Source organism: Salminus brasiliensis, chromosome 12 (genome assembly GCF_030463535.1).
Source record: "Salminus brasiliensis chromosome 12, fSalBra1.hap2, whole genome shotgun sequence".
Classification (NCBI taxonomy): Eukaryota; Metazoa; Chordata; class Actinopteri; order Characiformes; family Bryconidae; genus Salminus; species Salminus brasiliensis.
This window is the reverse complement of record NC_132889.1, coordinates 38,233,616-38,250,701: the sequence shown is the minus strand read 5'-3', so window position 1 is coordinate 38,250,701 and position 17,086 is coordinate 38,233,616. Positions and strand designations below refer to the sequence as shown.

At 38.6% G+C, this 17,086-nt stretch overlaps 2 protein-coding genes and 1 long non-coding RNA gene across 7 annotated transcripts in view; all 3 read right to left on the bottom strand.

Moving 5' to 3' along the window:
* Nucleotides 1-996: 996 nt before the first annotated feature.
* Nucleotides 997-2,833, bottom strand: LOC140574040 (uncharacterized; the record flags this gene model as incomplete). Its single annotated transcript, XM_072693733.1, has 4 exons — nucleotides 997-1,711; nucleotides 1,910-2,044; nucleotides 2,128-2,451; nucleotides 2,533-2,833. Coding segments are annotated over 4 exons (996 nt in total), but the record flags the coding sequence as incomplete, so codon positions are not given.
* A 3,308-nt stretch (nucleotides 2,834-6,141) lies between these two features.
* Nucleotides 6,142-11,594, bottom strand: LOC140574042 (uncharacterized). Its single transcript, XR_011980697.1, has 4 exons — nucleotides 11,518-11,594; nucleotides 7,466-7,492; nucleotides 6,343-6,621; nucleotides 6,142-6,168 (listed from the first exon to the last, which is right to left on the bottom strand). It is a non-coding gene; the product is annotated as an uncharacterized lncRNA (long non-coding RNA).
* A 3,437-nt stretch (nucleotides 11,595-15,031) lies between these two features.
* The window catches only part of LOC140574035 (uncharacterized), a 35,247-nt gene continuing 33,192 nt past the window's right edge, over nucleotides 15,032-17,086 (bottom strand). For all 5 annotated transcript variants that reach the window (XM_072693727.1, XM_072693728.1, XM_072693726.1 and 2 more), the window contains one exon: nucleotides 15,032-17,008. In XM_072693727.1, coding sequence (XP_072549828.1) covers nucleotides 16,944-17,008 — 65 coding nt within the window. In that variant the 3' untranslated portion in view covers nucleotides 15,032-16,943. The remainder of the gene's footprint in view (nucleotides 17,009-17,086) is intronic.

The window sequence follows — 17,086 nt, the reverse complement described above, 5'->3', positions numbered from 1 at the left end:
ATTTACATAATTTGGCAGGTGCTTTTATCCAGAGCACCTCCAGTGTAAGAAAGGTCTAAATCTCATTGAAGAAGAGAGTGTCTAGGAATAAGCCATTTTAAGGGAAAAAATATCAATGGCACAAAGCAAGCTAAACTATGGCATATGCTTTTGTGGTCAGATGAGACGAAAACTAATCACACTGTCTCTTCCTCTACAGACACATTCCCAAGGGAGAAGTTTGGAGATAGCAGCATGATGTGGGATGCTTTTCCTCAGCAGGGACTGGAAATCTTGTTAAAATGGAATGACGAATGGATGTGGTTGAACAACAAAAAGGTGAGTGTTCCTCAATGGTCAAGTCAGAGTCCAGATCTGGGTTCAATTGAGAATCAGTAGTATTATTTGAAAGTTTGAAAAGTATCATCCAAATAACTTAAACAATATGGAGCAACTCTTCCAGAAGAATGAGTACTAGTCTTACAAAGTACTAGTCTGATTATAATTATTAAAAGCAGATTGGTTTGCAACCAAATAAAATGTAATACATTCTTGATTACATCTTTAGAAACAAATCTGCAGTAAAATTATTTATTTTATTATTTAAAGGTTAGAGAAGTGCACTTGGGACCAAAAGGGTTGCTGGTTTTATCCTCAGATCTGGTCTATATAGGCACCCGGGGAGTACTAGGAGGGTTGGGTGCCTTGGCTCCCTGGGTGCTGAGGTGGCTGCCCACTGCTCCAGGTGTGTGCTAAGGATGAATTTAATGTAGAAGTTGAATTTAGTTAGATTGCTGTGCATTGGGGATAAAGTGTACTCAATCTTGAGCTTCTTGTGTTGTGATTTTATCTAACATGTTTGCCATCCATTGGTCTCTCTGATTTGCGAAACGGTTTGGACCTTCTGCCCTGCTTATCTCTGATTTTTTGTATTACTGTTTACATTTGACACAATCATTCTCAGTTTGTATTAAATACATTTATTTTGTAAAATGTCACATTTTAAAGCAAGGTCGCTGTAAAGTAAAACAATGCATTTATAAAAGTAACAAAACAATGTTTTTAAAATGATCAAAATGTAAAAAAAGCAATAGCTACTGACTAATAAAAAGTTTGAGCACTCCTACGCTAAACAGAAATAGTAGAGACTTTTAGTCAGAATAAACAGAACATGACTGAGTAATTCACTGAAGACCACTGTGTTGAATGGTCTTTAAATGGGCACAGCAGAGAAAACAAATAATCAAAATTCTCTGCATCAGCATTTAAATTGACATAGTCTTCCTCAGAGAAATCCTCTATCTGGTGCACAGTGGTATGTACATTTTCATAATCTTCATCATTATCCATCTTATTCTTTGCACATGATATCCCACAGACTTTGGGACCTAAGCAGATATTGTTAAAAATGAACTTACTGTACAGTAAGAAACTGAACTAACCAGAAGTTCCGATTTTTTCCCCCCACATCTAGTTTTAGTTGCGGCACATTCATTTTACTGTGATACATTAAAATGATCCCTATACTGTCCTGTACAATTTGCATACATTTGCTCACTTGTATAGTCATTGTCCTCTGGCTTTTTCTCTACAATTGCATCTACATTGATGTAGTCCTCATCAGAATCATCTGAATCTTCTCTATGTTTAAAAAAATCAGCATTTTCATAAACTTCATTATCTTCATCCATCTCATTCTTCCCATGGGCGGTCTCATATGTGTTTCTGGTACCTGAAGAATGAATGTGACAAAAAATAAAATATCTAAAACATGACAAAATTTAGATGATTTGCCATTTCCTATGGCAAAAAGTCTATATGCTAAATTTAGACTGTATGAATACCAAAAACACTTTGGTAACTTAGAGCCCAATTTATTGTACATAAGATCAGTTTATGAATATAAAGATTGAGAAAAGAAAGTACTCACATTGTCTATTAACCATCTTCACATCCATCTGCTGTTTTTGTTTTTTACATCTTTTTATAAAACAAATTATAATCGGCACTAAGATGAGTAACAGTCCTATTCCCACTCCAGAACCAATAAAGGGAGCCAGTGACGCTGTGAGAGAAATGACCATCAAGACCTTCACGCTTCAAACTTGAGAACAAATGAGTAAAGTTATCAAGTACATCTTACTGTACCTTTCACAGTGACGGCCAAGAGTTCAGTGTTGGAGGATCTAAAAGAGCGTGAAGACACAGTTACTTCATAAACACAGCTGTAGTTTCCCTGGTGGACGTAATCAGCCTGAGGGAAGGAAAAAGTGGTTGAGTGGTTAACAGCTGACTGAGTTCTGGTGATATTGGATCCACTGAACTCCAGGTGGAAGGAACCTCCTGGATACTGGGGTTGAATGGAGCAGATGATGGAGAAGCTGTAGCCCCTGGTCACCTCTAGGTCCTGAGGCCCCCAGTGGAACCCCCCATCAGGAGCACTGAAGGAGATATTGGGCTGCAGCAAATTCACTGGAAAACAAGAAGAACTCATCAATTGCAAACTGACAATCAGGAACTGGGTCCAGAAACTCCAGACAAGCTGTACCTTACCCACAACCAAGAAACCAACAGAGCTGCTCCGTGGAGAGCTGAAATCTCGAGTGGAGACTCGTGTCTGGTACTGGCAGTAGTAAGACCCAGCATCAACAAAGTCCACTTTAAGTAAACTAAAGGTGACAGAGGTTCCCCTCTTTGTCTCTCTAACAGACCCAGAACCTGTTTTCAGAGTGAAGGTTCCTCCTGTGAACTGAGTTCCTACAGAGCAGGTGATGTCAACCCTCTGTCCCCATGTGACCTCTCTGGTGGGACTGAGAGAGATGCGTGGAGTGGGTAGAGTCACTGGAAAAGGATATTTTTGTTAAGTGAGGAATAAAGAAAGTTGATTATCTTCATTAGCCCATCTTTAACAATTAACCAAGAAAACTGTTAATGGAGAAAATGAACTTCTCCATTACGACTGTCTTAATGGCCATCAACTATTGGTCTGCAATAACTCAGAATTCACATAAACAATTCCAAACCGATTCGTCTTACCTTTAACAGAGAAATTAACAGAGCTGCTCTGTGGAGAGCTGAAATCACGAGTGGAGACTCGTGTCTGGTACTGGCAGTAGTAAGACCCCTCATCAACAAAGTCCACTTTAAGTAAACTGAAGGTGACAGAGGTTCCCCTCTTTGTCTCTTTAACATGAATGAATGAATCATGAATCGTTCCCATGCTCAAAGTCACCTAAATACTAATGACCTCACCTGTGTTTGTTTCTTCGTTTTGTATTTAAACTTCTCTTTGTGTTTGTTTCCTTGTGAAGTATTGCCATCGTTTTTATTAGCATAACGAGCGTTCTTGTATCTTTGCCTTACCGTGTATTCGTCCTGTTTTTTGTCTACCGTTTTCTTGCTTTTTGCCTAGCCTTTTTGCTTCGTTGTTTTTGATTCTGTTTGCTTATGGTAAAAAGGTAAAGGTGCATGTATTTGTCACTGTACAGTTTACATTGCACAGCGAAATGTGTCCTCCGCATTTAACCCATCTGTGGTAGTGAACACACACACACATGAACTAGTGGCAGTGAGTACACACACACCCAGAGCGGTGGGCAGCCAACTCTAGCGCCAGGGGAGCAGAGAGGGTAAAGGGCCTTGCTCAAGGGCCCAACAGTTAACTGAACAGCCCAACAGCAAACTGTTAATGGAGAAGCGGAACTTCTCCATTACGACTGGCTTACAACAGTGGCAGTTTGCCGAGCCCGGGAAACAAACCCACAACACTGTTATCGATAGCCCAGCGCTCTAACCACTGAGCCACCACTGGTCTTGACCTCCGCTCGACTTTCCGACTACATTTATGACTTTCCTATGTATCTGATGTGTCTTGCTGGTTTTGACATGGACCAAATTACCCTCTTTATTACCCTCTTTAAAGACTCTGGTTTTTACAGTCGTCAGCATATGGTTAGTCGAGTTTGCGCTACACGTGTTTTGTCTGTGCATCATATGTGGCTTAAGGAGCCTACGTTGATTATCTTCATAAGCCCATCTTTAACGATTAACCAAGAAAACTGTTAATGGAGAAAATTAACTTCTCCATTACGACTGGCTTAATGGCCATCAACTATTGGTCTGCAATAACTCAGAATTCACATAAACAATTCCAAACCGATTCGTCTTACCTTTAACAGAGAAATTAACAGAGCTGCTCTGTGGAGAGCTGAAATCACGAGTGGAGACTCGTGTCTGGTACTGGCAGTAGTAAGACCCAGCATCAACAAAGTCCACTTTAATTAAACTGAAGGTGACGGCGGTCCCCCTCTTTGTCTCTCTAACAGACCCAGAACCTGTTTTCAGAGTGAAGGTTCCTCCAGTGAACTGAGTTCCTACAGAGCAGGTGATGTCAACCCTCTGTCCCCATGTGACCTCTCTGGTGGGACTGAGAGAGATGCGTGGAGTGGGTAGAGTCACTGGAAAAGGATAGCTTTGTTAAGTGAGGGATAAAGTAAAGAGAGCTTCAACATAAAGTAACATAAAGTGTGTTAGTAAGGTTCTGGCCCACAACGAGCCCCCACAACAGTGTAATTCCACCTTAACATTGATTCTGCAAGTCTCTCTAAAAATATTGGAGGTGGTGGGGAGCACTGTCTGACACACTGCTCTGAAATCCCTTACTGGTGCCTGACAGGACCATAGCATATAATATCATAGCGTATTATTTACAATCATTTTCATACTCATCATACTATTCAGTGACCCCCTCATGCACGTGTGCTTGAAGAGACCACACACATCTGGATAGAACTGCTTAATTCTATGATAAAGGTCATCACTCAGAACCACTGTGTATTGATTTGCAGTGACCCTTCCTTCTAAAAAGACAAGTGGACACAAAGCATGCTGTTTACTGACGTCTGTTCCACAGATTTCAGTGCTCTTGAACGTCAATCATGAATCGTTCCCATGCTCAAAGTCACCTAAATACTAATGACCTCACCTGTGTTTGTTTCTTCGTTTTGTATTTAAACTTCTCTTTGTGTTTGTTTCCTTGTGAAGTATTGCCATCGTTTTTATTAGCATAATGAGCGTTCTTGTATCTTTGCCTTACCGTGTATTCGTCCTGTTTTTTGTCTACCGTTTTCTTGCTTTTTGCCTAGCCTTTTTGCTTCGTTGTTTTTGATTCTGTTTGCTTATGGTAAAAAGGTAAAGGTGCATGTATTTGTCACTGTACAGTTTACATTGCACAGCGAAATGTGTCCTCCGCATTTAACCCATCTGTGGTAGTGAACACACACACACATGAACTAGTGGCAGTGAGTACACACACACCCAGAGCGGTGGGCAGCCAACTCTAGCGCCAGGGGAGCAGAGAGGGTAAAGGGCCTTGCTCAAGGGCCCAACAGTTAACTGAACAGCCCAACAGCAAACTGTTAATGGAGAAGCGGAACTTCTCCATTACGACTGGCTTACAACAGTGGCAGTTTGCCGAGCCCGGGAAACAAACCCACAACACTGTTATCGATAGCCCAGCGCTCTAACCACTGAGCCACCACTGGTCTTGACCTCCGCTCGACTTTCCGACTACATTTATGACTTTCCTATGTATCTGATGTGTCTTGCTGGTTTTGACATGGACCAAATTACCCTCTTTATTACCCTCTTTAAAGACTCTGGTTTTTACAGTCGTCAGCGTATGGTTAGTCGAGTTTGCGCTACACGTGTTTTGTCTGTGCATCATATGTGGCTTTAGGAGCCTACGTTGATTATCTTCATAAGCCCATCTTTAACGATTAACCAAGAAAACTGTTAATGGAGAAAATGAACTTCTCCATTACGACTGGCTTAATGGCCATCAACTATTGGTCTGCAATAACTCAGAATTCACATAAACAATTCCAAACCGATTCGTCTTACCTTTAACAGAGAAATTAACAGAGCTGCTCTGTGGAGAGCTGAAATCACGGTTTGAGACTCGTGTCTGGTGCTGGCAGTAGTAAGACCCAGCATCAACAAAGTCCACTTTAATTAAACTGAAGGTGACGGAGGTTCCCCTCTTTGTCTCTCTAACAGACCCAGAACCTGTTTTCAGAGTGAAGTTTCCTCCAGTGAACTGAGTTTCTACAGAGCAGGTGATGTCAACCCTCTGTCCCCATGTGACCTCTCTGGTGGGACTGAGAGAGATGGTTGGAGTGGGTAGAGTCACTGGAAAACATCATTTGAAAAAATAATAAAAAATTAATAAATAAGTGATTTTCCATCTACATGTATTGTGTGATTCATTAGTGTGCAGGGCAAAAATAATATTAACCAATAATGTCATATTTTATTTCCTCCATATATATAAAATGAGCTTAAAGCTATTCCCTGAGCTCTTACCCACAGTGATGCTAATGGAGTTGCTCTTGGATGAAGTGGTGGCGCTGCTTCCCCTGAGTGCATACTCACAACTGTACTGGCTCTGATTCAAGGTGTCCACAGTCAAAGTAAATGTAAAATATTTAGGTGTTTGGGATATTATGAATTCTCCATTTTTATATAAACGGACTACAGAGATGTTCGTTGAGTGAGGTACAGTACATCTGAACCGAACAGCTTCCCTGGGCAAAACAGCAGAGTATGGTGAAATCAGGGTGAGCTTGGGGCTCAGCAAGCCATCTGTTAAAAACAAATAAGTTAAATAACATCAGATGGATTTTCATTGAAGAGAGTTGTTTTGCAAACATGCTGTTGGACCAAAACATCAATCTTTCTCATGATTACAGTCATTTCCAAGTCCTCGTTGAGAGCAACTGATTAGGGTGCTTTCACTTCCAGAAAATGTTATATATTCAGAAATATTGACCTACATTTTTGACCAAAGTGAGTTTGTCATGAATATTTTCATCTAGTATCATCTGTCAACCACACTGTTCCCACTGGTCATTATGATAGCCACCACAGCCACCTGTTCCGTTCATCAATTTGATATTGTCTGGTTTGTCTTAATTTAGAGAAATTTAGAGAAACAATTTAAACTGTAATATTTTATATTCATTACAAGTTAAGGGACATTTCAAGCTTTTCTGTTTTACCTTTGATCGGTATGGCTTATAGCTCATGAAAATTGGAAATTCAGTATCTCTAATTATTGCAATACATCATTTAAAGTTTGTGTAAATTACTATTCAAACAGTATCAACATTAAAACAAAAAAAGCATTGAAATATGTGTAGTGTATATAAAAATATATGGCAGTTTACCTTTTCAAAGTGTCAAATGTCATTTTTTTAACAAAAACTTTATTATTTCCTAAGCTGCACTATTACAGTTGTGTTTGCCAAACCCGTTATGACTGCACTCTGTGATGGACTTTTACTTTGAGAACACCCAACACCATCCAGAAATATTAGGCCACTTTCCTGACCAATATAGACTATCATGGATACTAACAACTCTGCCAAATCTCATCTTTCTGCACACCACTGCGGCATCAAGTGTTGTTAATAAAATGGAAACTTACCAGCCAACCAGAAATCTCCAAAAACTGCTGAAATAAAGAAAAGATTTTTCCTTAATCCAGTGATATAAGTAGAGTTAAGTTACTTGTCTTTCAGTTTTCAAAAAAAAAGAATTATTTTTTGTAAATGCTGTCTTTAAGTACATTAGTCAGTAAACACTGCCAACCAAAAGAAACATCAGTGGACCCTTCTCACATTTCCAGGTTCTCACTTCTGTCAGCTTCTTTCAACTGGTAATTTAGTTTTCAGTCAAACCAAATAAAACAATGTATTCCAGCTTCATGCCATTTTGCTGTGTTCCTTAGTTCATAACTGTAAACAAAAACACCCACACCTGGCTTTTCATGAATTTCCAACCAAGCACCCAGTAAGATCTAAATAGATTTAGGCAATCTGAAAGGGAACTTCAAGTATTCTGTTATATACTTCAGGTATTCTGTTGAGTTACTCATTGAGTGCTACTTAGCGACTGCATGTGTTGACCAGAAAGTTTGAATGTTTGGTGTGTTTTCCATGATAATTCTGTTTTCTCTGATGCATGATGCAACCTGAGCTTACTGTTATTTGCAAATTGAATAAAAATGATTTCTTATCACCTCTTTTATTTTTTCCTTATTTTATGCCACAGTGATGTAGGCTATCCCAATATCTTGCCTTTACAATTTTTAATTTTCTAATATGGTGCTTTTAGCCCACTGAAATATGCCCACCTATTCCTGTTTTATTAAGGCTGTTAACCTATAAAAATACTATCCTAATTTTATCTAAATGGAAATATTGAATGCAATTTGTTATGTAAAAGGCTATCTAATATTGAATGTTATGCTTTATATATATATATATATATATATATATATACCCCTCGTCGCCATTTTGGTTTCTGGTTTTGGTTGTCATGTGACTAATCTTTGTTTGGTTAATGTGTTACACCTGTGGGCTGGTGTATTTAAGTAGGGCTAGTGCCAGCTGCTGGGGGCCGAGGATTACCCTTAGTGCACCACATGCACCCAGGTTATTGAGTTAATGGTAGAGACTCATTATTCACCGGTCTGGTCTGTAGAGTGCATCCACTTACAGAGGACTCTCTCTCTACCTAGCTAGCTTAGCAGGGGAAGCTAACTAGCTAGGCTGCTCTTGCCTCAGGGTCCATTAGGGAGCTACTGCAGGTCTGTGGCGATCTTTCGCCAGGCTTCTTCGGTTCAGCAAGCTGGGGTCCTGGAGCTCCAGGAGTGAGCGACTCTCCAGCTCGTTTCAGCAGTTAGCTCTCCTCACCGTTGGACCGGAACAGTCGTCTAGGTTTGGTGGCTGACTCCTTACGCTCTCAAGTCTAGTAAGTTCAATGCGCCTGACTAGCGCTACTCTATATGTCCTGGTTCATTGTTTCCCCAAGCTCGGCTTGGAAGTTTTTGTGTCTGAGTAACGGTATTGGCTCAGCCCCGGCAGCTAGCACTGCCCTAGTGCCTCACCAGCCCCAGGTGTGTTCCTTTTGTTTGCCCAGTATTGTTTGTCACGGTTTTGTTTAGTTCTTCCTTATCCCTTGTGATTGGTGCTGCATTTCTGTTTTGTTTATGGTTTATTGTTGCCAATAATCTCCTCGCTTTGGTCCATCCCCTGCGAGTGTTCTCCCGTCATTGTCAGACCAAGTGGCTCATGACAGTCCGCTGCTTTGTCACTACTCCCTTTTAACAGTAGTGTGAAAAGAGTCTTATATTTGCAAAAAAAGAAAGAAAATGCAGACCAGTCCTGCTGGTATCTAACTTTAAAAGGGATTTAAAACAGTGGGATTAAGTTGCTTCATGACCATGTAAAAAAAGCTTTATTTAAGTTTATTTCATTATACGAGTGTCACGGTTTGGTGGAGCTTGGTGGCGGAGGCAGAAGTGCTTACAGGAGTTTTATTAAAAAGGAAAAAGAGAGACTACAAAGGAACACAAACTGGGGGAAATCATCTAAATACTGAAACTAACAAACCAAATAAACAAACAGGACAAGCCAACAAAGTGTAAACTGCCATGGAAACATACATGTTCACTTGACCAGACATGGGAAGGCTGAAATAAAGGGGTACTTACACACAGACAGGAATGACACAAACAAACAGAGTCATGTGCTTGTGAGCACACGGTGAGGCCAGACAGAGACGCAGACGTGATAACGGGGTAATTACTTTTTCAAATGGATTACTCCCATGCTGTATAATATGCTTCCTCAAATACAGAAAAAAATATTTTTGTGTGTTGGATTTTGTTTAAAGATGTAAAAGCATTTAATTTGACATATACAGCAGATGGCCAAATCTGCCAAATACTTTCACAACACTGTGTATACCACTACTGCTAATAAACCACACAAAATCTCAACATTTACAGTGCAATGAGAAATCATTGCTGGTGCAAAGTAGGTACTACATGATCCAACTGAAGGTGATAAAAATGCACTTTAGAAGCTCAGTCATATTTTCTGTAAACAGTTAAATGAATAAATTGTGATCCCATTTACACCTGGTCACTTCATGTGACAAGTATCTAGATTGTATGAGAAGAATTAACCACATCATTTCTTAGTCTATTGTTTTCCAGTCAGTTAGTTAGACTGAAATCAGTTTGCTGTGTGGGTGTGGGCAAGTAAGCTTGTTGTGCTGCAACTATTACTGGTGTTTCAGATGTGCTGCTAGAGGTTGAATGTGTCTTGGATGGACGGATGTGTTTACACTGCTGTAATGTGGCTTAGATGTGTCTCAGACCACCTTCTGAAGTTATTTGACTGGTGGGATTTGGATCTGGTTTAAGAGTCTTGGTTGCGTTTACATCTGCATTTTTGGCTCAACCTTATCCAGTCATAATCCTGATACTCAAGACGCATGAAGTGACCAGGTGTAAACAGGGTCTGAGAATCTTTGGGCTGTGCTTCACTGAGCTGCAGTTGAACGTCTCAAGTGTTTCTCTGACAAAAGCATAACGTAACTGACTGGCCTTTTTAGGTTTTGACCTGTCATAAATGCTAAGGGAAGTCCTAACCTCAAACTCTCACCTCAAAGGAGAACTGAAAATTAATGATGCAAAAGCTTGATAAGCCTGTTCTGAGAAGATTGCACTTGTGTCCAAAAGTTTGACTTAATTACTGTGTGGAAGAAAGGCAGCATTTCTTTAATGCAGTTTAGTTTGTTATGCTCAGTTTAATCGAGGGTAAGATGGACATAGCAAAATGAACCAATAGGGAGCTTTAGAGCATTAGTAATACAGTGTAACATTCTGCAGGAAATTCATCTTCTCTGGCATATAGATTCTTTAAACAATTCACACATCACCTTCCAAAACCTGTCAGCGAGCAGAAAATCGGGGCTAAAATCGTGTAGTGTGAGTCTACAAGACCACTAAACACTTTCACTATGCTGCTGAACATCTCAGATGATCCTGAGACCAGAGATAGACAGTGTTGATATTTGTCTTTATTTTGCCTAGTAAAGCCTTAACTTACATCTGTGGATACAGCAGTGAATGATCTTGATTAACATAATTCCTTTAATCTCTTAATGGTACTCTAAAGGGTGAAAAGCCCCAAATGCTACTGATTTGTTTTTGGGGAACATTGATCTTAACGTACTGGATTATTTGCTGACATCTCTGCAGTTTGACAAGCCTCTGCCTGTCCCCGCCCTTGAAGGACTAGGACTTTAGTGATGGCTCCTTAGAAAGTAGAACATGATGACCTCCCCCGTTTCAGACCAACTTATTTCAACTTGTCACATCATTGTTGGTCCTAAATTGTCTTCTCTGGCAGCATTATTTTCAGAATAAATGAATTTCTTCATAAAACTCTCAAAAAGGTTACTTATTCAAAAAAGATTGAGTAAGTAAAGCTGAAATTCTTTATACTCTATTTGTTTGAGTACAAGTTAAAATAACTATTCAAGTTACTGCTTTTTGTTTGTATTTCATTCTATTTACTATCCCGTTTTTTTGGAATTGGTGTAAATCTACAGTGGTAATCTGATACTTTTAGTACTACAAAATTGGAAAATCAAACAACATAAAGACAAAGTAATAGAATTTACCCAGCAGTAAAGTGAGGTGAGGTCTCAGCATCCTGGTCATTAGATTCAAGTTAAAAGCCAGTGTGATCTGAACTGCAGGAAGCTCTGCTGCAGTCCTCTAACAGCTTCACACTGAAGACTGGGTTTTATCGAGGCTGGAGAGGAGGGGTTTCTGTTCCTCATCTGCACCTTTTCCTGTGTAGAAAGCTCTTTTGTCAGTGTTGTGTGGATGGGGAAAACACAGCTTTATGAAAACGCAGATGTCACAATGCATGCATGTTTTTATCTGAATCACAAATACTGTATTGATGTTTTTCACCTGCCGTGTCTGATTAGTGTATTATATAAGCCCGGGCTTTAGCTTTGGTACTTTGTGAAGTATTGTATCATCTTTGGCGATCTACTGAGCGACATTATCAAAGTTTCCGTTTATCGTGTATAAAGTTTCCTTCTGTTTTTTAAGCCTTTTTTGCCTTGCCATTTGGACTTTGTATGACTTTGGTCTTTGTATGACTGGATTTCGACCTACTGCTTGTATCTTGACCACTTTTGCCTCTACCCTTTGGATGTGTTTGCTGGTGATGTTTATTCTGCTCTACCTTTTGAAATTGACCTTTGCTTGTTTTTTGACCACGACTTTTGATCTCACACTACTCTGGCAGTAAAGTTTTTCTTTCATTTTACATCTGCAAACGGCTTCTTGTGGCACGTTGACATTTAAGGTTACTCGTATTACAGAGGAGGACCAACCTAGTGTGAGGAGTCTTGCCCAAGGACTCTTATTGGTGTAGCACAGCATGGTCACCCAGCCCGGGAATCAAACCCCAGTTTCCCATGTGGTGTGGTAGCTCACTGGCAGGTAGTGGTGTTACTTGTTGCGCCACACCAACCACATGAAATGACATGACATAAAAAAGAGGAGATCTCAGAATAGGAAAAACCAGTGAATAACGTGAGCGGGGCAGTGGTGTCATCATTTTTCCAGTTTCTTTGGGTTCCCCATCTAAGCCTGTAATGGAGAGGAGTCTATCTATAAACTTCTCAGCAGCTCCAGAGTCAATTTGGGCTCAGAGTATGAAAGAGTGTAACAGGAAGAGACAACTTTTTTTTTTTAGCACAAGGGACTGCAAACAGTAAACAATTTACCAACTAACTTAACAAGAGCTTTTGTACTATTTTTGTAAAGTTACAGTATAATAAGTACAAAAATAGCTGTTCTTTTTGCCACTCTTTTAGCACATTGATCATTAGTGTGGCTACAAGTACACTTTCGTGCACTGTAGCATAATAAAGTTCAGCATACTTGAGTCTACAACGTTCGCTCAGGGTATAGAGCATTGTTGGTGTTCTGTATTCAGTCTGTTCTCAGATACTGACATCACTAATGCAGACCAATCATCAGGAAAGAATTGGTCAGTGTTACAGAACAGCAGAGCTGTAAATGAGGATGGACTGCCAGTTTTCTTCTGGTTGTTCCTATAAAGAAAGTAACATTATTAAAGAGAAATATAGAAAAAGGGTGTGGCGCTGCTTGAAGGAGAAATATGACTTTATAAAGACCTTTGCTAAAAGCTTTGAGTTTTTTTTTTTGTTTTTTTTTTGGAGGAAGTGTGGTTACCTTTTTATTTCACCTGTCACTTCACGCTTTTAAAAATAGCATTACACCGCTACCCTCTGCATACACACACACTTCCCACACATAGAAGAACTCACCACAGACACTTTTTGAGAGCAAGGTCAGCTGCCCTTTAAGCAAAACATGTTCTTTTAAAGTACAAACTGAAACAAACCATTTCAACTTCACAAAAACTTTCCTAAGAAAACAATGCTGAAAAATTCATAATATTCTTAAATGCAATTCTCCAAAAAAATCTAAATGTCTTTATTATGACCTTTTCTGTAGACACTCTTGGTGGTGTTCTTTTGTAGCTGTTTGTAACATAGCCCTTTATACTGCATTTTGTAGCTTATCATAAACGAGTCATTTTGTGGAGGAACATTAAAACCAAACTAAGCTTTAAAGTATTTCAGTGAACAAGAGCTAGAAGTGACAGTGGAGGAACCAACTCACAGGAAACAGTTTTACTTTAGATCTTTAGATCTAAAGTAATGTTTAGAAACATTAGATCTGTGGTGCAATGTGGGGACGATGTTATTTTTCTTATACAAAAACTAACATTATTTTAAGAACAATCTATATTTAAATTTTTTTTTAAATAATTAATAATTAATTTAGTAATGTGCTGATCCACATTTCTTAGTTTAATATTATTGGTGCTATTGTGTTTAAGGTTATATCATGAGGCTGTAATAGATGATACAGCACTTCTTATTACTGAACTGAAATGCATTTCAAATGTATTTATTTATGCTACACTTCACATACAAACAGGCAGCAGCAACAGCTGTAGAGATTTTGTTCAAATTAAACATTTAAAATGCATTACTGAAACAAATATCTCAAAAATACGTCTAGTATGTTAGTTTGGAGTTATACAATGCTTTTATAACTGTCTGCTCACATGTAACAACAGGATAGAATATAGAGTAGAATATTAAAAACATAAAATAAGCGAAGAACATAAAGCTTTATCAAATAAACCAACATACATTAAATAAAGTATAACAAATATGTTCAGAGATATAACAAATATATAAAAATACAAATAGTCTGTCCTGCTTGGTTCAATTCCCAAACCATGCTGTGATATTCCTCATCTGGATGCTTTTGATAGTGCAGGAGTAGTTTTACAGCACCTTGTTGAGATTGATTGAGATTTTTATAAACTTCAGGACTCTTCTTACATCTTAACAGGTCAAGCTTTAGATCAATTACTGCAGCAACAATTAAAATTAAATCTTTAAAATGGATGGAAGATTCTACCCAAGTTCGCTCGCTCCCTGGATACATCGCAACTCTCGCTCTTGCGTCAGGTTTGGTCGGCCTAGCCGTTTATGGTTCTGAGGCTGGTTCCCCAGCTCTCTCCCCCCAGTTTGGTGTAGTCTCTGCGTGGTTCACACTTGTCCTTAGTTTCCACTGTAATCTCCCCAGGCACGGCCTGGTAGGTTGTTCAAAATTCTTTTGGTTACTTAGTATGATTGTTTTTATATAGTAGTTATTTATTATAGTATAGCCTCAATGTACAAAGCATTCGACTGACATATACAAATAACCTTGTTCTAAATACAATCAGTTATACAACCTGCTGAATGAATGGTGAGTTCATCGATTTGTAGTTTTTCTGAACTTTACCTTTTCAGTGACCACTAAATTTAATTTTGACATGACAAAGTTAGTGTGCTAAATATGTCATGTGAATCTGACTGACCACAGTGACACAAGATACTTAAAAAAAACAACCCACAAAACACCTGAATGACGTAAAGTAATAGGCTGTTGTTTGGCAGTGTGAAAAACTGAGACCAAACAAGCTATAAAACAAACTTAAGTTACAAGTGACGTGATAAAAGCATGCCTGTACTTTGCTTGGAAAATAGTTTTGGCATAGAAGTAGTTAAACAACAAAAAGTCCGGTTTTATTTTAGTTATTTTTATTAGTTTTCTCAACAACTGCATTGGTAGTTATTCTTAAGAACATTTCTTTTCGCAACTTACATTTGCTTGTTCAAACAACACTTATTATTTTGTTAAGTCTGTTAATAACTTGTTAAGGAAGCTACAAAATTCCTGTTCAGCAAATAAATGTGTTGTGTTACAGTTTTAGCAGTTGAGTTTTAGTTGACAACCAAAAACCTGACAATGATCAGCAGTAATTACTGGCAGTTGTGTGTAGATGTTTATAGACGTTTGAGGCAAAAAATGAACTCCTCTGTTGTAGAATGAGTGTGTAAGATAATACATTGTGGAGAGGGTGAAAGGGTTCTGCAGACGTTCCCATTTGACTGTATAACAGGGTGGCTGTCCCCTGGTTTAGCTCTAATTAAATTTAAGGTGTAGCTCACCTTAAGCTTTCACTCATGTAGGGTAATAGCTGGAGATCTTCCATGCGTTCTTACTAGAGGAAATGATTGTTGAAATATTGAATAGTGAAAATGACCTGCTCTATTATATAGTCTATATAGTGATCGGCTGATTAATTAAAGCCATTTTAAGATGAACATCATTAGTAGATGTCTGCGATCACAAGGCCGATATTCAAAAAATTCAGTCTGGCTGCCATGGAGCGATGTTGGAGCTCCCCAATCCGATGCTAAAACAGGCTGCCTGGATGTGACATTTCCTTAACAGCAAATTCAGCATTTGTTGTCTGTATAATTAGGCTGATTCTGGTCATTTAGGGAGAAAATTGCAATAATGTTATTTGGGAATTGTAATGTTAGCAACCCTTTAACCAGCTGAACCAGCTAGCTTAAAGAGCTCAAAAAAGTACAGTTCAACTAAAAAATCTGCTATTATAAACAACTGATTTAATAGTTATAAGACAGTCGCTTGCATTTGCTAATGGGAGATTTAACTTGTTGGCTTATGTTAATGGGAGTACTAAAGCTAGCGTTAACATCAACTTTCCAACAACGCTTTTGTAATGGGCTTCTGGATACGTTTCTGCACCTTGGAATAGTTCTCTTAACTGTTGGAGGGAAATAATCTCTAGATGGATCTTTAGATTATGTGAGCGGCTGTGCAAAAGAAGTTATTTTTTTGTGTTTGAGTGCTTAGATTGGCTATTTGGCTTGTAACCAAATTGGTCAACAAACCTAAACAAACATACAGAAATCTGCCTCAAGTTTTGTTAATTATAAAAAATTAATTAGAGTCTTATACTATAACTCTCTAAACACTAAAATACGTGTCAGATTCTAAAGTCCACAGCACACCAGAATATATTTTTCTATTTCAATTATTGTTTTAGATATCATAAAAGCTATTATTTTTAATTATACATAATGATTCATTGTTTTTCTTTTATTATTTTAACCCAAATACTGATGGTATTGATATCTGCACTAAATATTGGCCATGGGTCACCCTACTCTCTTAAATATCTGCATTGGCCATTAAAAAAAACAATATTGTTGATTACTAATTTTAAGGGCGAGCTGTTTTAAGTTAAATAGCCAATAGGGATGCTCAGTCCTGGTCCTGAAGATCTACTACCCCAGAGAAACTGACTTTACTACCTTAAAAAGCTCAGCTCTTCCACCCTGGAGAGTTCTGCTGTAACCTGGGGCCTTTATTAAATGAATCAGGTGTGTTTGATTAGGGTTGGCACTAAACTTTCCGGGGTTGTAGATCTCCAGGAACATGTTTGAGCACCCCTACTCTAAACATTGTTTAGAAAAACATTTTCAAAACTTTAGGAAGATGAAATGTCCTCTAGACTACTCCACATTAGTATACATTTCTTTATCCTCTGAGTCCATCTGTCCATCATTTTCTGTGTCAGCAGTTTCAACATTGCCCCCTGTTGTTTTCTCCACATTTGCATCTATGTTGATGTAGTCTTCATCAAAATCATCTTCCCATGGGCGGCCTCATAAGTGTTTCTGGCACCTGAATAATGACAGTGTCAACAATTAAAATTACTAGAATATAAAACATGTTTTAAGCTGTCTCTAAAACCAACAACTT